Source organism: Poecilia reticulata, chromosome 4 (genome assembly GCF_904066995.2).
Source record: "Poecilia reticulata chromosome 4, P_reticulata-male-v2, whole genome shotgun sequence".
Classification (NCBI taxonomy): domain Eukaryota; kingdom Metazoa; phylum Chordata; class Actinopteri; order Cyprinodontiformes; family Poeciliidae; genus Poecilia; species Poecilia reticulata.
In genome coordinates, this window is record NC_088833.1 from 29,686,147 (window position 1) to 29,707,740 (window position 21,594).

The window sequence follows — 21,594 nt, forward strand, 5'->3', positions numbered from 1 at the left end:
TCTTTTTTCAGATTTTAGCTTCTCTCCCACATTGTCTTTATAGGACTACAGAACAAACATGGAAACACAAATAATGTATTGCAGATATGGACAAAAATATTGTGTACAAAAACAAATAAGATAAATTGACATTTTGTTTCAACTGTGAATGTATATTAAGCCCTGATCTGTAGTTGGCATGGGGGTAAATTTGCATCTGAAGGTACATTGATGTATGCTATGCATTCACATATCTGTGTACACAACACAGTAATATATGTGTATACACAAGCGTATACATATATATCTCAATCAAAATAGTATTGAATCATTATTTTGACTGAGAATTTGTATGTAAACCTGCAGACAGGACTGGATAAGCTATTGCTTCTTCCTGCTATTTTGTTGTTTCTTTGAAATTGTATGTTTTTACCCACATTTCGTTTCCTGTATTTATGTTTGCTTAAATTTGTATGTTTTTAAAAACAACAAACAAAAATATACAGAAATATCATATTATATTGATTTAATGCACCACATGTGAGTTCAACCAGTGTATGCAGTAAGCACAGAACTCCTTCCTGTGGATGTGGTTAGTGTGTATAGAATAGCCAGTTATCTATTTTCAGTATCCAAGAGTTGCTAATTAATCAAGGAAAAGCACATGTAAGATATGAGAATCACTGAAAGACAAACTGCAGTTTTTATTATTCAGACATGTCCAAATGTATCACCAAATACAGCAAAGTTGTTCAATTTTATTCTTCTGAGCCCTCACCTTTGTCTGTTATGAACCACTCTGGAGTTGAAAAGGCTTTTTGTCTTTTGGAAATCTCAGACGTAAAAAAGTCAGCACTCTCTAGAACATACAGAGACCGCTGTTTTATGTTTTAATGCTAGTTAGCTGTGTGAATCCCCAATATAAGACGCTGACAATCAGACTTTTTTTCTGTCTTACAATAATAAAACGTTGTTTTATAGCAGGTTATGTCACCTCTGCTCTTGCTATTAAGAGTCAATAATTTAAAAAATAAACCTCTGATGGTCTTCAACAAATTATAATTATACATGTTACATGCTTTGATTTTTCAATAAATCTTTTAAGATATTCAGGCAAACCCAAAAACATATGCATTTCATCAAAATATATATTTTTAACAAATTTTAAATTTTCATCTTAAATAAACAGCTGAAAATAGTTTGCTATTAAATTCCACCAGAAACCTAAAAACCAGTGTAATCATACTTATTTATTTTAAAGTTGCTGTAGTTTTGCCAAATGCAACCCTCATTCCTCACGAGTCTAATAATTCCTAACACTGTAAATAAGCCAAACTAAGAAAAACCACAAATGGGCAATAAAACAGTGTGAGGAGGTGAATTCCTTTTGAGGGAAGGCAGTTCTTTTCTCAAGTGCAGTGAAAGTAAACCTCTAGGCTGGGCCACAACACAAAAGCTAAGAAAAGTTACGCAAGCTAAAGGTCAGTGGGGTCGAGGGGCTGCTCGGGGGCCCAGAGCTATGTTTGCGAGTTTACTGAATCTGGTGCGCACCTTCTCCAACTTTGATGTAGATGGCTTGAGTCATCCTGAGCTCAGAGAAAGAGGTGACTGCCCTGTACTTCTTCTGGGCCCAGTTGAGGAGATGCTCGTTGCCTTGGGGAAGGTTTTCCTTCTGGGTCCGAATGTTGAGGGAGAAGTTTGCCTGTTTAAAGTGGACATCTGAGCCCAGTGATACCTGAAGGAGAAGAAAAGAGAGCAGTGTTAGGAGACAAAAGGAGCTGTTGGAAAAGAAAAATAAATCTGTTGTCAGTTCTATTCCACGTCTGTCTTCAGCTAAGCAACAACACTCGTGTCCAACATGAGGAATTTGTAACAAAAAAAGTCTCTGTGGTTGTCATTAAGAGATAGTATTGTTAATTGAAAACGATAATGTTAGTAATAAAGTTATTTTTTTGACTTAGATCTTTGCTTCCAGCAGGACGACAACCCCAAACGTACAGCCGAACCTACAATGGAATGGTACAGATTGAGGTATGTTCAAGTGTTAGTCATAGTCCAAAACTAAATCCAGTTGGGACTCTGTGGCAAAGTTTGAAAATTGCCTAAAGTGTCCTCCATCCAATCTCACTGAGCATGAGCTGTTTTGCATAGAATAATGAGCAGAATGTTTGCCATATGGATGTATAAAACTACTAGAGCCACTAGAGCCCAAAAGACATGAAGCTGCATTGGCATAGAAAGGTGGTTCCACCTCTTACTGAATGGAGGTTGAATGAAAACACATGCCACAGGAATTCTGGTTTTTATTTTTGAAAAATGTTCCTTCACCTCATTATAATGCACTACTTCGTGTTAGTCTGTCACATAAAATCACAGTGAGATACCTAGAAGTTTGTGATTGTAATGAGACAAAATGTGGAAAACTTTCAGGAATATGAATACTTTATAGTTCACCAAATCTGGATGTGAGGAGTTAGTAGTGTCATGATCCGTGTTTCTATGCGTTTATTTTCTAGTTTCTGTGTGATCCTGTTCCCTGTTAGTCCTGTCTCTGCGTCTTTCCCCGTTGATTGTCTCCCAGGTGTGTCTCGTTCCCGTGATTGCCCCGTGTGTATTTAGTCTCCCCTGTTGTCTGTGTTCTTCGTCGGGTCCTTGTCAATTGAATGTCGATTGATGTCACCTGTCTCCGTGCTGCCAGTTTTTCCTCGTGCTGTTTCCCTGTTGTTCCTTGTTGAGTTCTTTGTCATTAAATTCATCATTTTCCGTCACAACCTGGGCCTAAGCGTCATCTCCTCACCTACCACCACATCTCCTCCTGACAGAAGGACCCGACCAAACGAACGGTGAGGAAGCTATGGCGTACTGCCCCCCAGGTGTGGGACCACGTCGCCACGAGCGCCCTAAACCGCTGGAGGTCCCGGCCCCTGGGCGCTGGAATCACCAGCGCTCTGAGCCGCCGGAGGTCCCGGCCCCTGGGCGCTGGAATCACCAGCGCTCTGAGCCGCCGGAGGTCCCGGCCACTGGGCGCTGGCGTCACCATCGCTCTGGGCCACCGGAGGTCCCGGTCCCGGAGCATCGACGTCGTCGCCGCCATCGGCCTCCGAGGTTTCCAGCGCCCGCTGCCGGCGTGCAGCCACCCGAGCTTCCTGCGCCCGCTGCCGGCGTGCAGCTCCCCGAGCTTCCTGCGCCCGCTGCCGGCGTGCAGCTCCCCGAGCTTCCTGCGCCCGCTGCCGGCGTGCAGCTCCCCGAGCTTCCTGCGCCCGCTGCCGGCGTGCAGCTCCCCGAGCTTCCTGCGCCCGCTGCCGGCGTGCAGCTCCCCGAGCTTCCTGCGGTAGCTGCTGACGAGCAGCCGCCCGTCCCTCCAGAGTCCCCTAGTGTCCCTCCAGAGTCCCCTAGTGTCCCTCCAGAGTCCCCTAGTGTCCCTCCAGAGTCCCCTAGTGTCCCTCCAGAGTCCCCTAGTGTCCCTCCAGAGTCCCCTAGTGTCCCTCCAGAGTCCCCTAGTGTCCCTCCGCCCGAGCTCCCAGCTCCCGCAGCAGCCGGCGCTCCGCCCGAGACTCCGCCAGGCCGTCCTGCCGGTCCCCCGGCTTCTGCTCCGCCCGAGCCCCAGTCTCCAGCGCCTGCAGCAGCCGGCGCTCCGCCAGAGCTCCCAGCGCCCGCAGCAGCCGGCGCTCCGCCAGAGCTCCCAGCGCCCGCAGCAGCCGGCGCTCCGCCAGAGCTCCCAGCGCCCGCAGCAGCCGGCGCTCCGCCAGAGCTCCCAGCGCCCGCAGCAGCCGGCGCTCCGCCAGAGCTCCCAGCGCCCGCAGCAGCCGGCGCTCCGCCAGAGCTCCCAGCGCCCGCAGCAGCCGGCGCTCCGCCAGAGCTCTCCGAGTCCGCTGCCGGTGCGCAGCTCCCCGGTGCTCCCCCTGAGACTCCAGCCGGCTGTCCTGCCGGTTCCCCGGCCTCTGCTCCGCCCGAGCTCCCAGCGCCCGCAGCAGCCGGCGCTCCGCCAGAGCTCCCCGAGTCCGCTGCCGGTGCGCAGCTCCCCGGCGCTCCGCCGGAGACTCCGCCCGGCCGTCCTGCCGGCTCCCCGGCCTCTGCTCCGCCCGAGCCCACGGCCTATGCTCCGCCCGAGCCCACGGCCTATGCTCCGCCCGAGCCCACGGCCTATGCTCCGCCCGAGCCCACGGCCTATGCTCCGCCCGAGCCCACGGCCTATGCTCCGCCCGAGCCCACGGCCTATGCTCCGCCCGAGCCCACGGCCTCTGCTCCGCCCGAACCCCAGTCTCCAGCGCCTGCAGCAGCCGGCGCTTCGACCGGCCCACCGCGGCTCAAGCTCCGCCTCCAGCGTCGCCGCCCACCGCGGCTCAAGCTCCGCCTCCAGCGTCGCCGCCCACCGCGGCTCAAGCTCCGCCTCCAGCGTCGCCGCCCACCGCGGCTCAAGCTCCGCCTCCAGCGTCGCCGCCCACCGCGGCTCAAGCTCCGCCTCCAGCGTCGCCGCCCACCGCGGCTCAAGCTCCGCCTCCAGCGTCGCCGCCCACCGCGGCTCAAGCTCCGCCTCCTGCGTCGCCGCCCGCCGGACCTCCCACGAGAGGTCTACCTCCTGTGCCGTGGACGGCCCCCGGAAGGGTTTTTTGTGTTTGGATTCCTGTTTGGACCTGGGTTTTGTTTTCTGGACTCTGGCCCTCCTGCCGTCGCCCCTCCGCCCACCCTGTTGGGTTGTTTTTTGTTTTTTTCGTTGGACTTTTTCTGTTGGGCGCCTGGTAGTCGCCCCTTGAGGAGGGGGTACTGTCATGATCCGTGTTTCTATGCGTTTATTTTCTAGTTTCTGTGTGATCCTGTTCCCTGTTAGTCCTGTCTCTGCGTCTTTCCCCGTTGATTGTCTCCCAGGTGTGTCTCGTTCCCGTGATTGCCCCGTGTGTATTTAGTCTCCCCTGTTGTCTGTGTTCTTCGTCGGGTCCTTGTCAATTGAATGTCGATTGATGTCACCTGTCTCCGTGCTGCCAGTTTTTCCTCGTGCTGTTTCCCTGTTGTTCCTTGTTGAGTTCTTTGTCATTAAATTCATCATTTTCCGTCACAACCTGGGCCTAAGCGTCATCTCCTCACCTACCACCACATCTCCTCCTGACAAGTAGACCAACTCAAAATGGCTGTTTTAGGTCTATTTTCATCTGAGACATTTGGGGCTAAAAAAGAACATGGTGACGGTCTGTTTTGAAAATTAAGCCACCTCTTTAAACATGGTGGAAACCAATCCCTCACTATGCCCAAGCTATTACTGCACAGCTTCCACAAATATGCTCTGCCTGTTTTCTACCCACGTCCCTGAACTTGGTGTGGTGTCTGGTTTTCAATGTTTACACCATAGTAGAATGTCGTAGGTGTGTTTTCAAAATATCCACGAGAGGTTGGGGAGCACGAAAGTACTTCACAGCAAATAAACCATTAGACAGAGCCCACCCCCAGAAGAACACAGACCCACACGTATGTGTAGCAAGTAAAAGTGTTCCAGTCTGATTTGTAAAATGAAAAACAAAAGTAGACAAAGTAAGACTGGCCAGAATATATTTAGGAAGGCCCACCTTTGGCATATAATGCAGCTCAACCATGTGCCTTACTGCACAGAGATAAACATTTCCATGTGCTGGAAGGCTACCTAACAACCAAATGACTCCAAGAGTATGGCGTAGACACTCTACCTCATTTTATTTCTGTGCTTATTTTTCTTTCTTCCAGTGTAGCCCAGTCGGTGTGTGTGTACTCAGACAGTCAAGGCAGTCCCAATTAAAACATTAAATGCATTTCACTCCAAGCATATTACGCAAGACCTTTTTATAGCAACGCAACAAAGTTACCCCTTAATGGTCATCAAGTTTAATAATAATATAGCGATGAGTCTTTGTGGTGTTTAAGTCAAGCAGATGTGCATTTCTTTTTTTTTTTTATCCTCGTGGGCAACATCTGTCTGACCTCTGGACGTTCCTCTCCATGTTCCTGGCATTGTCACCGGAGGCTGTAAATTCTCCACACAGACTCTGTCGCCGGATTCGCTTTGACTTTATTTTTAGTGACTTTACTACAACGAGAAGCTGCAGAGGGGAAGATTACGAAAAGCGAATGGGTGGAGCCCGGAGCTGCTGAGAAGCAGGGGTGGAGTTTCTTCACTATTCTTGCCAAGCTCAGCAGAGTTTATCAGTTTAATTGCGGGAATACGACCATAATTAGTCTCAGAGAATTACAGGGGGAAAGCCTGAAAGTCAAATTAGCTCCAGGCCTTCCAGAGAGCTGAAAACCTCAGGAATCTGAGACAGGGAAGCGAGGGACCCACTCTGGGCTTTAACTAACTTTCTCCACTCGCATTCCGTCTTGACTTAGCTGACAGATGAAACGGAGCTGAAAAAAAAAAACAAAGAGCAATTTAAGCCACTTGCTTAAATAAAATTCATAAATATAAGTAGGCTATATAGCATATTATTTACTTAAGCTGCTGTAGTTTTATGTCTGTAGATTGCGCACTCATAAAGTAAATTGCCTTATTAAAATCCAACTATTGCCTTTTTGTAGCATATGGACCCATGTTTGCAGTATAGATAAACACAGCTTGCTGAAAAATTCAAAGGTGAAGACATCCAACTTCTGAAGCTGCATTTCCCTGAAAAGAAGAACTTCAATAAATCAGAGCCCAATGCTTATTAAGCAATCTATAGCGATCACTCCCAAGTATTTTCTAAATGTGGATTATTTTTAAAGGAGCAATGTGCTATATAAAATCTGCAGGCTGCCTTAAATTGAGAGGAATTCTTCCAAGGCACTACAAAGAATCAGAACAGGGACTGAAACCCAACTATTCAGAATTGTAGAAATTGTTGGCGGCAACCAATGAATTAGCAAGTAATGACATTTTTTTTGCCTTATACTTTCCTAATGGGAAGAAGTACATGAACCTTTGATTTCAGGATTACAAACCTGTTCCAAAGTATTGTAAGTGAAAATATAGTAAGAAAACAGATTATTCATAGTTTCCAAGCAGTTAACACATCTGCTAGTCTTTCGGGAAGCAGATTTCACAATAAGCTGACGTCAAGATCAAACTGTTGAATCATAAAAGGTGCTGCAAGAAAGTCTACAAACTCCATTTCAGACTTTGGAGGCTTGAGTGGTCATGTGTTAAAGTTCATGTTACTGGAACCAGAACAAAAAACTGAACAGGTAAGACTTAAAGTGTTGTCAGAACATACAGTATCTTTGTAGAAAACAGAACCGTAGTACCGGTTTGGTTTGTGAAGTAAGGTCTGAATGAGCTATAAGACTGGAACATCGCCCTTTGGACCCATAAGACCAAAGTAGAAATATTTGGCCACAAAACACAGCAGCACATTGGAAGAAATCTAAAGGACAAACTCCTCCACCCAATGATGGCGATGGTGATGATTTGGTTTTGAGGTCACAGGATGTTCTCCCTTTAGAGAACAACAAATTCCTCTGAATAGCAAAACACTTTACAGCAGATTCAATATTTACAAACCTGATGACAATTAGGTTAGTCTGTAGTCCAAGTATTCAGTTTGTGTTTTTTGTAGTAAATGCAATACTGTAAGCTGGTTTGCTTAGTTTCAAATTACATTTTAAGGTTTAGAGAACTTACTGAAGAAGTTCTGTCTTAGTTAATTTTCTGTATTGGTGCTTTTAACAAAGGAGATGCTTGTCAAGCTGCTTAAGGCAAATAATCTTCTGTAATTTTGGCTGAATCTGGTGCGCAGTGTTCTGCTTGTAGAATATAAGCAGGACACTGCACATAATGCTGGTAGACAAGTAAATCTGAAATGTTTGGCAGAGTTATTAATAGCATCAGATAATTCCTTGTAATTTTATAAAAGGGAAAATCTTTGATTTATGAGAGAGAAGACCAAATCATAACTACAGCTGCACATTCCACTCATTATAAAGTCATAATGCTTCATTAACCTCAACAAAATTTAAAAAAGAAAATAATAATCTGTTGACACTATCTGTCTTGTGTGGTCGAAAACATGTAAGAGTATATATCCTTCCAACTCTTCCAACATAGTGTAGCCACATGTACATCAAAAAGGAGAAGTGCATACCAAATGTTTGAGATCAATTACCCAAGTGCTGGAAGATTTCACTGAGCAACACCCAGAGTCTGGGAAACGGCAAAAAAAAAAAAAAGCAGAAAACATGAGGTGTTGCAAACAGAAGAGGGTGGTGGAATGTGCAGAAAGGCCTAATAGATTAAATGAACACACAGTAACTCTCTGGTGGTACTAATGTGATGAAGGCCTTTTTGTGACTGATTTCATCCTCTTTTTCTTGATGAGATGTGGGGGAGCCAATGCCAGGGTTCACTGTTTTTGAAAACCGGAGGGGCCCCCGCGGTGGAGAAAACAGTACCATATGTCTCCGCGCCACTCTGGAGCGTTCTGACGTCCCCACGTCTGAATCAAACCCAGTAGTGAATACCCATGGTTTCCATTAACAGTTACAGGGAAGTGCTCATGCGAGAACTCAAGACTACAAGCTTTCAGCTAATGAAAGAAACACGGGAGTAAAGAGGCGAATCTTGGCTAACAAACAATGACCAACACACAAGCCAACGACCAAAATTTACAGTGTTGTTCCATCAAGAGGCATAAAACATTTGCTTCAGATTAAGACTTTCAAAGATGCAAGTGAGCCCCCTCCCCAGCCACCCAACAAAACCAAACCCTCCAAAAGAAATATATACATTTGACCACAAAGTCAACACAGCACGCTCTGCACATGTGTCCCACTTCAGATCCTGCTCTCCCTTGATAAAAATAAAAACTGGTTGCTATTCAGTCTTCATATTTCATGTCATTCCATAACCAGGATGATTCCTGGCTGCTGCTGATTGACAAAAAATACTGCAGAGAGCATGTTTTACAACAAAAGTCTGGATTCTGGCATAGTAAAAGCTGACAGGGTCCAGTGGCCAACAGCAACAGTGTACTCAACATCTATGAAGCTTTGCCAGTGAGTCAATTAAGTCTACAGAGAACTCAGACCAGGAAAAAGGAATGGCAGAACTTATTCCAAGTTCTATTGTCTTTCTTTTAGAAGGTGGAGTAACGGAAGCTAACCGGTGGGTTGAAATATCCAGCATAAAGCTCAAACTTAGCTCTTCTTTTCTTTTTCCCACATGTTTGCTGCCCCACCTACAAGAGGTGATAAATGGAGATCGGCAGCTTGTGGATATGCTGCAGCTTCAACACACCTATCAAATAATCAAGTGATCAGCAGCAGTCTCTGAAGAACATAGCTCCATGCTGAGGAAGCAATCGAGTTATTCGATTCAGGTATGTTGGAGCAGAGACACATCTAAAAGTTGCAGTACACAAGACTATGAAGACTAAAGTCTGATGCATAAAAGTTTATATTTGTGGTAGCCAAAGTCGGTCCTTGAGGGCCGGCATCCTGTAGGTTTCAGTTCTCTCCTTGGTGGTAGTAATAACCTTTTCACCATGTCAATGTTCTTCTTAGGGCTTCTAATGAGCCATCATTTGATCCAGGTCTGTTAAACCAGGGGGAGAACTAAAACATGCAGGATGCCGGCCCTTCAGGACCGACTTTGGCCACGACTGGTTTATATAGAGTCTATTCTTGGGTTGGAATGTCAAAGGTTAAATCTAGAACTAAATCCAGTTGAGAATTTGTGGCAAGACTTGAATTTCAGAGCTATTATGAAGTAAAAGGGTGGGTAGACGTTTGAGAAAATGTACAAGGTTCTTCTACAAAGTATTGACTCAGTAGGCTGAATACAAAAACATAGGGCTGGGTGAAACGGCTTCAAAATAAAATCAAAAAAATGTTTTACACCAAATTTGATTTCTTTCCCCTCATTTTTTTCTTAAAGCTTTTTAACAAACGACCCAAAATATCTTAAAAAACTGACTTTTATTTCCATCATTCCTTGTGTGAGTTAATCTCACACAAGGAATCAAAAATAAATAGAAGTTGTAAAACATGCTTGTCACCAATATGGTAGTTCATGGGTGAGCTAACATCACTCCAAACTTTGAAAACCCAAAGAGTGCACTGGTGAAAAAAAAAATCTAAATTTTTCCAAACATTGCATTTTTCTGCTTAATCGATAAATTCCAGTTATCGCCAGGCCTACAAAAACACCCCACTATTTTGAAGTTTTCATAGTAAAAAGAAAAAGGAAAAAAAAATGCAAGGGGTTATGAATACTTTTGCACTGTGCCGTCAGTCAAAGAAAATTAAAAAAAGAACTCTGAGTGTCAAAAACATAATCCTGTAATTAATTCTGTGTTTCAGTTTCTAAATTTTTTTTATTTCACTTTAAGTTTTAATAGTTTTACTGTAACTTTCCCAAGTTGCAGGGATAATTTGGGACAATATTTCACAGCAAGGAATATTGCTATGAGCAATATTTTTTCATTGCTGTCACATCCCAGAAATGAACAACTTTAAATTTGATGTAGGAGTTTGAGTGTAACTGAGAAACAAAGCATGTCTCAGTGGCCTTCTAGTTTCTAATATCACCAGTGAAGCGCAGAGCAGATTGTTCCGTCAACAATGTGTTGCAAGGTGTTCCAAGTTTGTGGCATGTTAAGGAGGTGTCACAGTGGATAGAAGCAGAGAAGCAGATCGGTGCCTGGGACTCCTCTGGCTTATATTCCAGCAAGCAAGTCAGGTGGGTGAACAAGAAACCGGCAGCTTCTAATACCAGAAGGCTCTTGGGCTGTCACTCAAACATGAAATAGTTAACACCTAATTCGGTGGGGGCCCGTGGAGTCAGTAAAACCATTAGCTCAGCTTTGTCTGACTGCAGGGGCCTCCCGCTCCACTGTTAAGTTTCCACACTTAACGACCCGGCTATTGTGCATCTGACGAATACCAGGAGAAAAAGCACTAAGAGTGAAAGCTGACACTTTGGCTTTCACTCAGTGAATATACTTTTGATTGTCAGATATGTCTGATATATATTCCTACAACACAGAGACGTACAGTGCGCTGCAAAACTATTCATACCACTTGAGCTTTTCTCAGATTAAGTCACGTTTCAACCACAAAAGTCAGTGTAGTTTATCGGCATCTTCTGTGACAGACCGACATAGGCATGGCAGCAACATAGAATCCGAATTAAATACAGATACGTGGTTCTTCTTAAGCCTTTTTTTCTCCCTTGAAGCTGAAGCTGAAGCAGAAGTTAAAACCGATGACTTTGCTGGGGAATGATGTTCAACACTGTTAGACACACAGCAGCAGCTCTGCCTGCACTACATGTTTTAATGACGCTTCTCAGCTGTTTTCTGTCTGCCACTACTGACAAGTGGAGGCATTTACTTTGACACTGGCCTGCTGGTCCCCACAGACTCCCAGGCCAAATGCACATCCATCTGCATTGAATGCATCATTCTGTTAGACATGAGAATATTTGCATTACAGAACATAAAAGCATATGACGCTAGGCATGTATATTGTTTTGAAAGCCATTTGCTTTAAAATATTTTATTAAAAGAGCTTAATATTAGATGAAATGCAGTTTAAAAAAAAACATCATAGCTACTACACAGAAACATTATTGTGCAGGAAGCACTTTTATGTGGAGGTGAAGATTACTAATATTACTGAGTGATGAAAGTCCAAGTCACGCAAGTGGAAAGAAGTTTCATAAGGTCTAGCAGAGGCTTATTAATACTCTCCTCTAAATGTCAAATAGGCTGGGACACACAAAATATGTGGGTGGAACACAGCTCTTAACGTAATGAATGCGTTTATAGACGGGCCGCTATACAGTGCGCCGTTTCTGCAGCCGGTACGCGTCGCGCTGGCTTTTACAGCAGGATGTTTTGCGTTGGAGAAGTAAGCAGGAAACACTTGAGGACATGTGGAAATCATTTGTGTACCTGATGCTGCATTCCTCCACAATGCCGTGGTGTTAAGATGCAATTGAAAACGATACGATTGCTTCTGGGAAGGCCAAAACACAGAAAAGCCTTTAGACCACAGGAAGGCAAAAGCGGAGAGGGAAAAAAAAAAAGATTTTCATATAACATAATAAGGGCTTGGCCTAGGCTTCTGGTTTGCATTCTGTGACAATTCTTCTCGTGTGATACACAGGATTTCAACAAGAGCACTAAAGAAGACCATTTTAGGCCGTTTTCTATTAAATTTCCCAAAGAGGCCCCCTGGTACCTTTGCTAAATATTGCTGGCTCCCTCAGGGACCCGGTTCTGGCTAAACCAAGATATCCGTTGCTAAATATTCCTTGCTAAATATTTTCATTTTTCTCAACCAATTGTACCCTGATTCTAACAATAACTCCTGTTCAGCTAAGGTACTAAACAGAAAAAAAAAAAAGTGGGAGGTGCGGGGGAACTAATCAACTCCTACAAAACAAGACCTGAATCCTAGAACATTTACTGCCACTCCTCAGGAGAATGATAAACACATTCATTTTGGGATTTTAATTATTTAAATTCTTTATATAGTGTAGAATAATTTACCCAGCAAGCAACTGTTTCTTACATAGCAAGATGCACCTCAACCACAAACTTTTTATAGCCATCAGCAACATTCAGCCATAATTCTGGTTGAATATTTGACCACTCTACTTGGCAGAATTATTGGGGCTCATTTAAACTGATTTTATTCCTGGAACAGATTGAGGATACAAGCATAACCCACAAACTGTAAATGTGTTGAAGAGATCATCCTAATGGTAGTCTGCTTTGATCACTTACAAACCAATTCTGATGTGTGTTTAAGGTCAATGGACCTTAAACACACATCAAGGTTTTGGCTGTCTAGCCAATGATGTAAAGTGAGGTAGTCTGCCCTCCTCATGCAGACTACCTTGATACCTCCAAACATCCATCTTCTCAACTGATCAAACCTCTCAAGTCTTTTTTTTTCTCTCTCAAAATCGGTTTGGTTTGCCAATTTGGTTGTTGCAAATTTCAGTTCAGCTTCAAAGTTTTGACTTTGGTTCCATCTTGGTAGGAACCATTTCCATGCGAATACAAAGAATCACTTCTCTTCAGTAGAGAGGGACACTGGCTTCCAAGCTCTTTACCGTTCATGGCAAGCTTGAGCTGTGGTGAGTACTGGATCGCTGGGTGGTAGTTTGGGCCTTTATATAGACCCTGGCAACTTGGTGACACATCAAAAGAACTTCTATTTATGTAAAGTTGTTTGAACTGATGATCTAAATTCACTGCTGTTTAAAATGGCTTTAAAATACTTTCCCAGCTTGTGTGAATATACAACTCTCCTTTTAGGATTTTGACTGTTGTTTCCAATTGTTCTAAGAAGCGGTAACTCCTAGTGCCAAATAATATCAAATACGTTTCTTTCATGCTGGCAAAGAGAAACGAGAGCCTGCCAATCAGTTGTTGACCTTTGCAGAACCCTCAGAAAGATTAAGGTGATCCTGTAAATATTTAATGCTGTTTGAGTATTTTCAGCAACAATAATACCTATACTACAGGAATTTTTGTTTTAAGTCAATATTTCCTATTGCATAATCCTACAATATTGATGAAAAAATACTAGTTAAGTTGAAAGACAATTTTAATTTTAAGACATTATTTGTGAAATAATTTTCCAATGGAACTTGTACTTTTTCATAAAAACAAGCTCCTATATCTCACTGAATAGTTACATCTAAGTCAATTTTGACTTATTTTAAGTGTACCAAGATATCTGCAGCAGAAACTGTTTTTGCAGTCTTTGTATTAATGCAGTGAAGATTGTATGTGTTTTTGCTTTTTTGTTGTGCATGAATTAATACAAAATGCAGGCACCAAGCCATCTATCATGTTTCTGGACAGAAAGAGCCATTATTCACATATGGAAAAAAATTATGAACAGTGGTGAAATTTTCAAGGAGTGACTGGCCAACCAAAATTACATTAAGAGTGTATTATTAACTCATCCAGGAGTCTACAGAGGAATGTAGAGGACTGCAGGTCACATCTGCCTCACTCAGAGTCAGTGTTTATGATTCAAAAATGAGAAAGAGCCTGGACAACAATTGCATCAAAGAATGGCCAAAACTACTGTGGAAAAAAATTAACCCAAAGACCTGCTTGAATAAAATTTGTTTAACTGTGACAAAAACAATTACAAAATGACTTGTAAGAACTGTAACTGTAAATTCCCAAACAAATAAAAGAAGATTGATATCTTGCTGCACTGAATACGCCTATCATTTTCACATCACAGGCCAGGCTCCTCTGCAGATTTGCGATGCATCAAATATTTTAGTCATAGACATAGGCAACCGGGAAGGGAAGACAGTGAGGAAATGAACACAAAGCTTGAGGAAGAGGGATTTAAAGGCTTTAAGTGATGCTGGACTCACATGAAAGGTATGATGGATGTACAAGGCCAGGTTCTCTGCCTTAACATTCCATATCACAGGTTGGGGGGAGTTAAGCACAAAGACCAAGCGCTTCTGGTGCTGGCGCACGGACTGGATGGGCTTGAGATGCAGCTCAACCTGGTGAGAGGAGGAAATAAGAAACAGAGCGTTCCCATGAGAAAGACAGCAAGGTCTCCTTTTCACAGCGGCGGAACCCACATCATGATCTCTTTTCAAATACAAATACATGACATCAACATCAAACCTTTGGATTTTCTCCCCTTAGCAAGAAATAGGCAAAACAAAGGGACTATCATTGTGTAAACACAGATGTATTGTGTTGTAGATTGTTCCTCTTTATCTGGCTTTTGGGGCTGTTTCTGAACTTTACTGATAAAGTGGAAAAAGACAGCACGCTGGGTTCTCCCTAAAAGGATCTTGTTTTGCTCTGATATGCATCCTCAGAGGGATCTGAACTCTCACACAGTGGAGTCTTTGTTAAAGGCAGAAAGCATAGTAAGCGGCTGGTCTCTGTTGTGATCTGTACAGCAATGCAACTATGTGTTTGGTTCTCAGAATGCTATTCAAACAGATTTTTAATGCTAGAATGAAGGAAAGAAAACAAACTTTCATGTGTGACCTTATTTTGTTTCCTTCTTCCCTGGATCATTTGGACTAAATACAACTTAGCATATAAGCCCACTGAACCCAAACCCATCTGACACAAATCTGCCACTTTGTTCAGTTATCTTTCTGAACTTTTAAAATTAGACTTTGTTGATTTGTAAGCTTTGCACCTCCAGAGTTTTCTTTCTCTCAGGCTGTTTTGGGGACTGGCTGAAAGATTTAGTGAGCTGACAGTCACACTCTTCGTCTTGAAAGGCTCCTTTTGCTCATGTTAATCCAATTAGCCCCATCCAGTGTGTCAGCAGAAAAAGCCAGTAAATCACAAACCCAGCCCACATTATGTGACTTAACGACCCTTGAAGTAATTTAATCAGTTACAGCTAACAAAAATATTGGTCCTGCTTCTTATGAAAACACAACCTATCATGAAGACTATTTATAGGCAAATGAAGTGATGTGATTTTGTTTTTTTGTTGTTGTTTTTTTGAGAAAATCAACAACTAAACTTTGATGTTCTTTAATTATTAAAGATCACTGACAATCATTTGAATGATTGATGTAAAGACAAGTTCAAGCAATCTGCACATCTGCTTTAATTGTATTAACATTTTACAAACTACATGTTATTTACTTTGCACTCTTTTTCTTTCTCTGTTTGTGTAGCAAAACTCTTACAGGGCAATTTTCACCATGTGAGGATCAAAGCAAAGAGGAGCAATAATTCACTTTCATGCATGGACTAGGTATATTATTATTCTAGTTCCAGCGTAGCGGAGGAAAACAGTCTGAATCTGCTTCAGTTATTTTTGCTTCACTTTTAATATGATGTGATTTACCTAAATGAAGATGAGCTCAATCATAAAAGAATAACAGCCTGTTGAAAAAACTGTATCCAAAGCTCTGCACATCACATTGATTACTTATCAATCCATTATCACAAAATGGAAACCTACAAAAAACTAAGCCACAGCTCAGGTTGGAGAAATTGCTACCAGGACAACAATTAGTTGGACATAAGCAGGGGCGGATCTACTGGGGTGGCATGGGGTGGCAGTTGCCACCCCAAACGAGAGCCTTGCCACCCCTGTTGCCACCCCAGCTGGCGACTATGAAGTCAATAAATAGTTATGGCAAATCCGACATTAAGCGCATGAAACTCTTTTTTCCGACAACAATGAATGCAACAGAATGTAACTTGACACCCACTGCTAAGTAGTGGGAAGTGCGAGAGAAGGACAGAGCGCGAGGCAGCAGCATTGATGGATATATATGTTACTGGACTGGACATTATACGTGACTTATCGTAAGTCACACATGCGCCATTTCTGTCCATTGAGTCAGGAATATTTGTGTTATATTGGTCAGGAAAATACTACAATCACGCTAAGAATCAGAACAACGGACGCAATGTTTAGCAGTTAATTCAACCATAGATAATGGTAACAAGGGCTTCAGATTTCACAGGTGAGGAAAACTTTTAATTTAAAGAAAACATTGAACAAGTGAGCAGTGGGTCAGTTATACTAGCCTAACTGTTAGCCTGCTACTGACTTTGATAACCTTAACATGTGCTGCGCAGTTCGGTGTGTTTTGGTTCCGTTAGCACTAAAACAGGTCAACCCGCCCACCAAGTCATCAGTAGAGCAGCTGTTTAAATCAGCTAATCAACCGCTGCTGTGCTCAGGCGAAAACTTTTTAATAATGACAATATCGACATTAAGCCTGACAATATAATGTAACAGACTGGATGTTCTGTTTTAGTGTTTTTGGTACTTTTTTGTGGGGGAAATGTTTGCTTTTTGGTGTTGATTCCCCTGATCGGTAATCTCTGCTCTATCTGCTCCTCGAGCTTGTTGTCTGTCGGGTGCCAAGGCAACGGGTCGTGTGTAATGCTGACGTACAGAGCGAGAAAAGGCGGAATAGAAGTTTTTGGAGCTATTTTTTCTTTATTTCTTTATCCATTTGAATTTTTTTACTTTATTCTTAAATTTCTATTTTTTGTATTATTTACAGAGTTCATTTGTAGGTTGATAGTTGTTGATTTTATTTATTTTCTAAATTTAGACAAGAAGTAATGTGGGTCAGTCCACTTTCTATAAGTGCAGGGGCCTGGAGAAGGACCAGCAGGCATTTGGGTTTGGGACCGATGGTTTTTACCAGAGCAAGAGAGGTAGCATGAGAACAAATGAAAGTTTGATCTCTATAATTGTTTGGTGAAAGAGGAAAATAAATCACCAAGAACAATCAATAAGTTCGGACATTGAACCTTCTTTCGCCTGTGTCGAGAAACATGACCCCCGTGCCTTGGTAGTGGCTTGGTGGAACTTTTATTGGATGTTTGGCTTTGCAAACAGTCAGAAGTGGTTCTGTCTAGTTCGGTTCTTCACCTGTTTATCAGCTTTATTGTGGCGCACTGCAGCTGCTGCGATTCCTAAAAACAAGCGACAAAAACTGAGCTAATCCCCGGTGTTCTCAAAATGTGGTGATATTTATAACAGTCATCAAACTACGGCTCCTACAGCATATTTAAAATATAACAATTGACCAATATAAGTAGAAATTCGCCCTTGTATCTTGACAGAACTAACAGAAACTAAACTGTTTATAGATTTGTATCATGGAGAATTTATCAAACATCAGTTTTCTAATCTAATAACAAATGATGGCGCTAGTAATATTTTCATGACAGATTTCTCCTTGTCCTTTATTGGGATAAAATGGTTTTCTGGACACAATGAATCACATTGCGAGCAATAGGCGCTGTCCAGTCCATTGATGCATATCAATTAGCAGGAGTATGAAAGACGTAAAAATAATTAACTATGCTACATTAAGAACTCTTGCCACCCCATAAATATTTTTCTAGATCCGCCCTTGGACATAAGTTATAAGAAGAAAGTAAGAAGTTTACCACGTTTTACCATGGCAAGGCAAACATGTGGAAGGAGGTTCTCTGGTCTGAATAAAAATATCACACATTTTTTTATTTTAAATACATTTAACAAATATACACTGGTTTGTGTTGTGCTAAGATCTAAAATAAAAAAAGTGTGCAGAATGTTGTGGTTGTAAGGTGACAAAAAGGGGAACATTTCAGGAGGTAACATATTTTTGCAAGGTTCTAGATTCATATTCATACATGAAAGTGTTTGTATAATTCATTAGCTGTTTTGTATCACTGAAATGTGTAATCATATTGTGAAGGAATGACATTGATATATCAATAAATGCTGCAGAATAATCTTAAAATGTGTACTCTGTAAAGCCAGGCTGTTTCATACCAAGTGGTTCAGAGCCTTAGAGCCATTTGTCAGTTTTCAATTTTTCAGTTAGAGCAATCACATTAATGAGGAAAAATAAGAATTTCATATTTTCTTGTAATCACTGAAGATTCTGGCTGAAAATTAGGATCAGATGTTTTCTACTTAAGAACGTCAGTGTTTTTTTTTTATTAGTATGAGTAAAACCACTACTGCATTTACAAAATCTGTCCCTGATAAAGTAATTTAGAAGGAGAGAGCAGCACTGTGAAAAGAGAAAACAGAAGCATCAAAGCCCAAATATTTTACCCCTGGAGTAGAGGAGCACAAAGCAGAACGTTTAAAAACGGCAATGCTGCAAGAATCCTTCCTTTCCTTTGAGACATGAAAATGGAAGAAATTACCAAACACTTATCTATGAGGCAATCTGGATGAGGATCTAAATAAACAGATCACAGACTCGCTGTCTTTCCTCCAGATCCCCCCGCTCCACCTCCTCTTCTTCACGCCATCTTTACTCCAGACACTGGGAAAAGTGTTGTTCCTCTGAGAATAACAACAACCGAGATATAATCATACCTGGCTTGGCTTTGAGGTCCTGGCTTTGAGAGATGGAACAGGGGGGTAAAAGAAGAATGAGAGCGAGGGGGAGACTTGTTAAAAAAAAGGAGGAATTTTTTAAACCAGACAGAAACATTTCCAGAAGACGTGAGTCACCTGAGCACACATGCATAAACAGAGCGCTGAGACGGGGACCTGCCAGGAAGCAATGAGGGTCGAAAAGGGTAAAAATTGTGATAATTCTGGACAATTTCTTTTTGAGAGATTAGGTAGATAGCAGGACTGGGCTTGACTTGAGGTTGCTAATTAGTATCTAATTGCACTGAAGTGGCAAATAGAAAGACTTGGCCTGGACTCGTATTGGAAACCGAGTCTTATGATTAATCTTTTTTTAATTTAAAGTGATAAAAGTCTAATCAGAGGTGTTATTGCTGTTATTTGATTAATGTTATCCCCTCTGAGTAACAATAATGTATTCTAATGAAAAATGCCTGCAAAAGGAGTTCTTAGAAGTTTCCAAGTTTGTCTGTTTTTATTTAATGGAGCCATTAAGCAAGGATTTACAGAATGAATGGATATATATATATATATATATATATATATATATATATATATATATATATATATATATATATATATATATATATACTGATGCATTAAATGTTCATTCATGATGATGGACATGAACCAAGGCTTAAACATTACCTTCTGTAGCCGCTAGGAAAGCTAAGCACAGGTGTAAAGCTAACTGGCCAGAGCTGGAAGAATCATTCCACAGTTGGGTGCTTTATGAGACAGTTACATCTCCACGTCCTGGTGGTTGCCAAGGAGATGAATCTATGACTTTGCAGATGGGTCTTCTTGGTGTCCTGAATTTACTGCAGGCATTTCCGCCGCAAAGTCGTTTCTGACCACCCTGACAGAGAATGGACATCGGTGCGACAGCAGACTTCTAAGCCAAGGTTGACAGTTTCTGAGTTTGTTAAAAAGCAAATGAACACAAAGTGTCACCAGAACCTTTCATCAACATGGATGAGGTCCCTCTCACATTTGATGAGATAAATATTACTTATAGTCTGGAAAATATGGTAAGCACAATTCAAGGCCATTTTTTTTGCAAGTTGAGTTCAATGTTCAGAAAAACCGTAAAGGTGTTAAATGTCCATGTTTTAAATCAAGTCTAGGAATAACTAATAAATAAGTAAATAATCCACAGCAAGTGTCGGTTCCAGGCAGAGAGCAGGTAATTTCAATCATTTGAGACTTGAGATTTGATCTGCCCTTGGAAAAATGACTTGTATACATTAATGGCAGACAGAAGATAAGTCCAGCAATCCACAACATCATTGGTTGGCAAGTGATTGTTGAGGACTCAGGAGCAGAATCAGCTGGTGTTAACATCTCTCCCCATAGATCTGCCATCTTGAGGCTCTGGCATAGCTTGGTGGTTTGGCAGGAAACCTCTTCCTAGCAAGATGAGCCTGGGAAGAAGAGGTGCAGAAAACATGGGAGTACCTCTTGTGATTTCTACCAGGATCAGCCATATTTGTTTGGAGACAGGAGGCTGAGGCTTATGGATTATTAGGAGGCTGGAACTGGGATTGAGAGGGTCCTGGGGTGTGTCTGCCAGCAGCAACAGATGTAGGTTTGTCCAGGCATATCGTGTTACTGAAATTAGACTTCACACGGGGGACGTCAGTTGGAGCTGTGCAAGCATGGCAGATCAAGAAGGCAGCATGTAAACAATGGAGCTATACAAGAGAAACAATAACCAAACCAGAGAATGTTGACTCCAAACAACAAACCCTACCAACTGAAATACCAAAATGCATTAAAGATTTGTTGTATCAACCTTTCAGACCACTCAGGTCTTCTGGTTCTGCTCTGCATCCCCAGAAACAGAACCAAACATGGAGAAGCAGCATTCAGCTTCTATGCACCACAAATCTGGAACAAACTCCCAGAAAACGTCAAAGATCCTGAAACAGTGAGTTCTTTTAAATAAAGGCTAAAAACCCACCAACTTAGAGATGCCTCTGATTAGTAGTAAGTGGAACATTCATCAACGTATTTGACTTCTATTCGCTTGATGATGGCGTTTGACAAAACATAATGTTTATTGCTGGTTTTGTAATTGGTAACTCTGTAATGTTTTTATGGTGTAAAGCATTTTGAACTGAATTGTTGCTAAAATATGTTATACAAATAAACTTGACTTTACTTAAAGACACTGAAAAAGATTTCTCCTAGATGTCTCTTTGTTGTAAAACAAACCCACACGGGTGCTTTTAAATCCCTCTAGTGATCATGTGCTGTAATTGTTGTGGGTGATTTGCTTCCCCTGTCCTGAGCATATGGTTCTAATTTTATGATCTTCTGAGGCAAGTAAATTACACTACGTTTCAAGAGTGTTTTACAAAGAGTGTGCATCAACACGGTCATGTGATACCCTTTTAAGTCGAGCACCGTGCCCTGTGGTGAACACGGCATTCGACCCCGCAGGATCAGCTCCACGTCAGAGTGGTCTCGCAGGAAAAGGGAGTTTCCTTTATTGACAGAGGTAATTAAGTGCCTGATGAGCCTCAGCGATTCAGAAGAAAACCCAAAACATCCTATAATTAGGCAAAAAGTAAAGCTAATCTGGCCAAACACTCTCCCTCCCAGGAAACAATTATCAGCTCAAGAAAGAATGAAAGCACAAGGCGTCCCAAAACATGAACATCAGGAGCTCACTTTAAGGAATCGGTAAACACACAGACAACTGTAATTACAACAAAAACCTTTTAGAAGGATATCACAAAGGAGCACTGCTAAGGT

General features: G+C 42.1%; 1 protein-coding gene across 2 annotated transcripts in view; it reads right to left on the bottom strand.

The window, feature by feature from the left end:
• tgfbr3 (transforming growth factor, beta receptor III) overlaps positions 1–21,594 on the bottom strand; it is an 83,257-nt gene that overhangs the window by 26,979 nt on the left and 34,684 nt on the right. For both annotated transcript variants that reach the window (XM_008407756.3, XM_008407757.3), the window contains exons 4-5: positions 14,330–14,467; positions 1,531–1,714 (exon numbers count right to left, since the gene is read on the bottom strand). In XM_008407756.3, the coding sequence (XP_008405978.1) occupies positions 1,531–1,714; positions 14,330–14,467 (322 nt within the window). The remainder of the gene's footprint in view (positions 1–1,530; positions 1,715–14,329; positions 14,468–21,594) is intronic.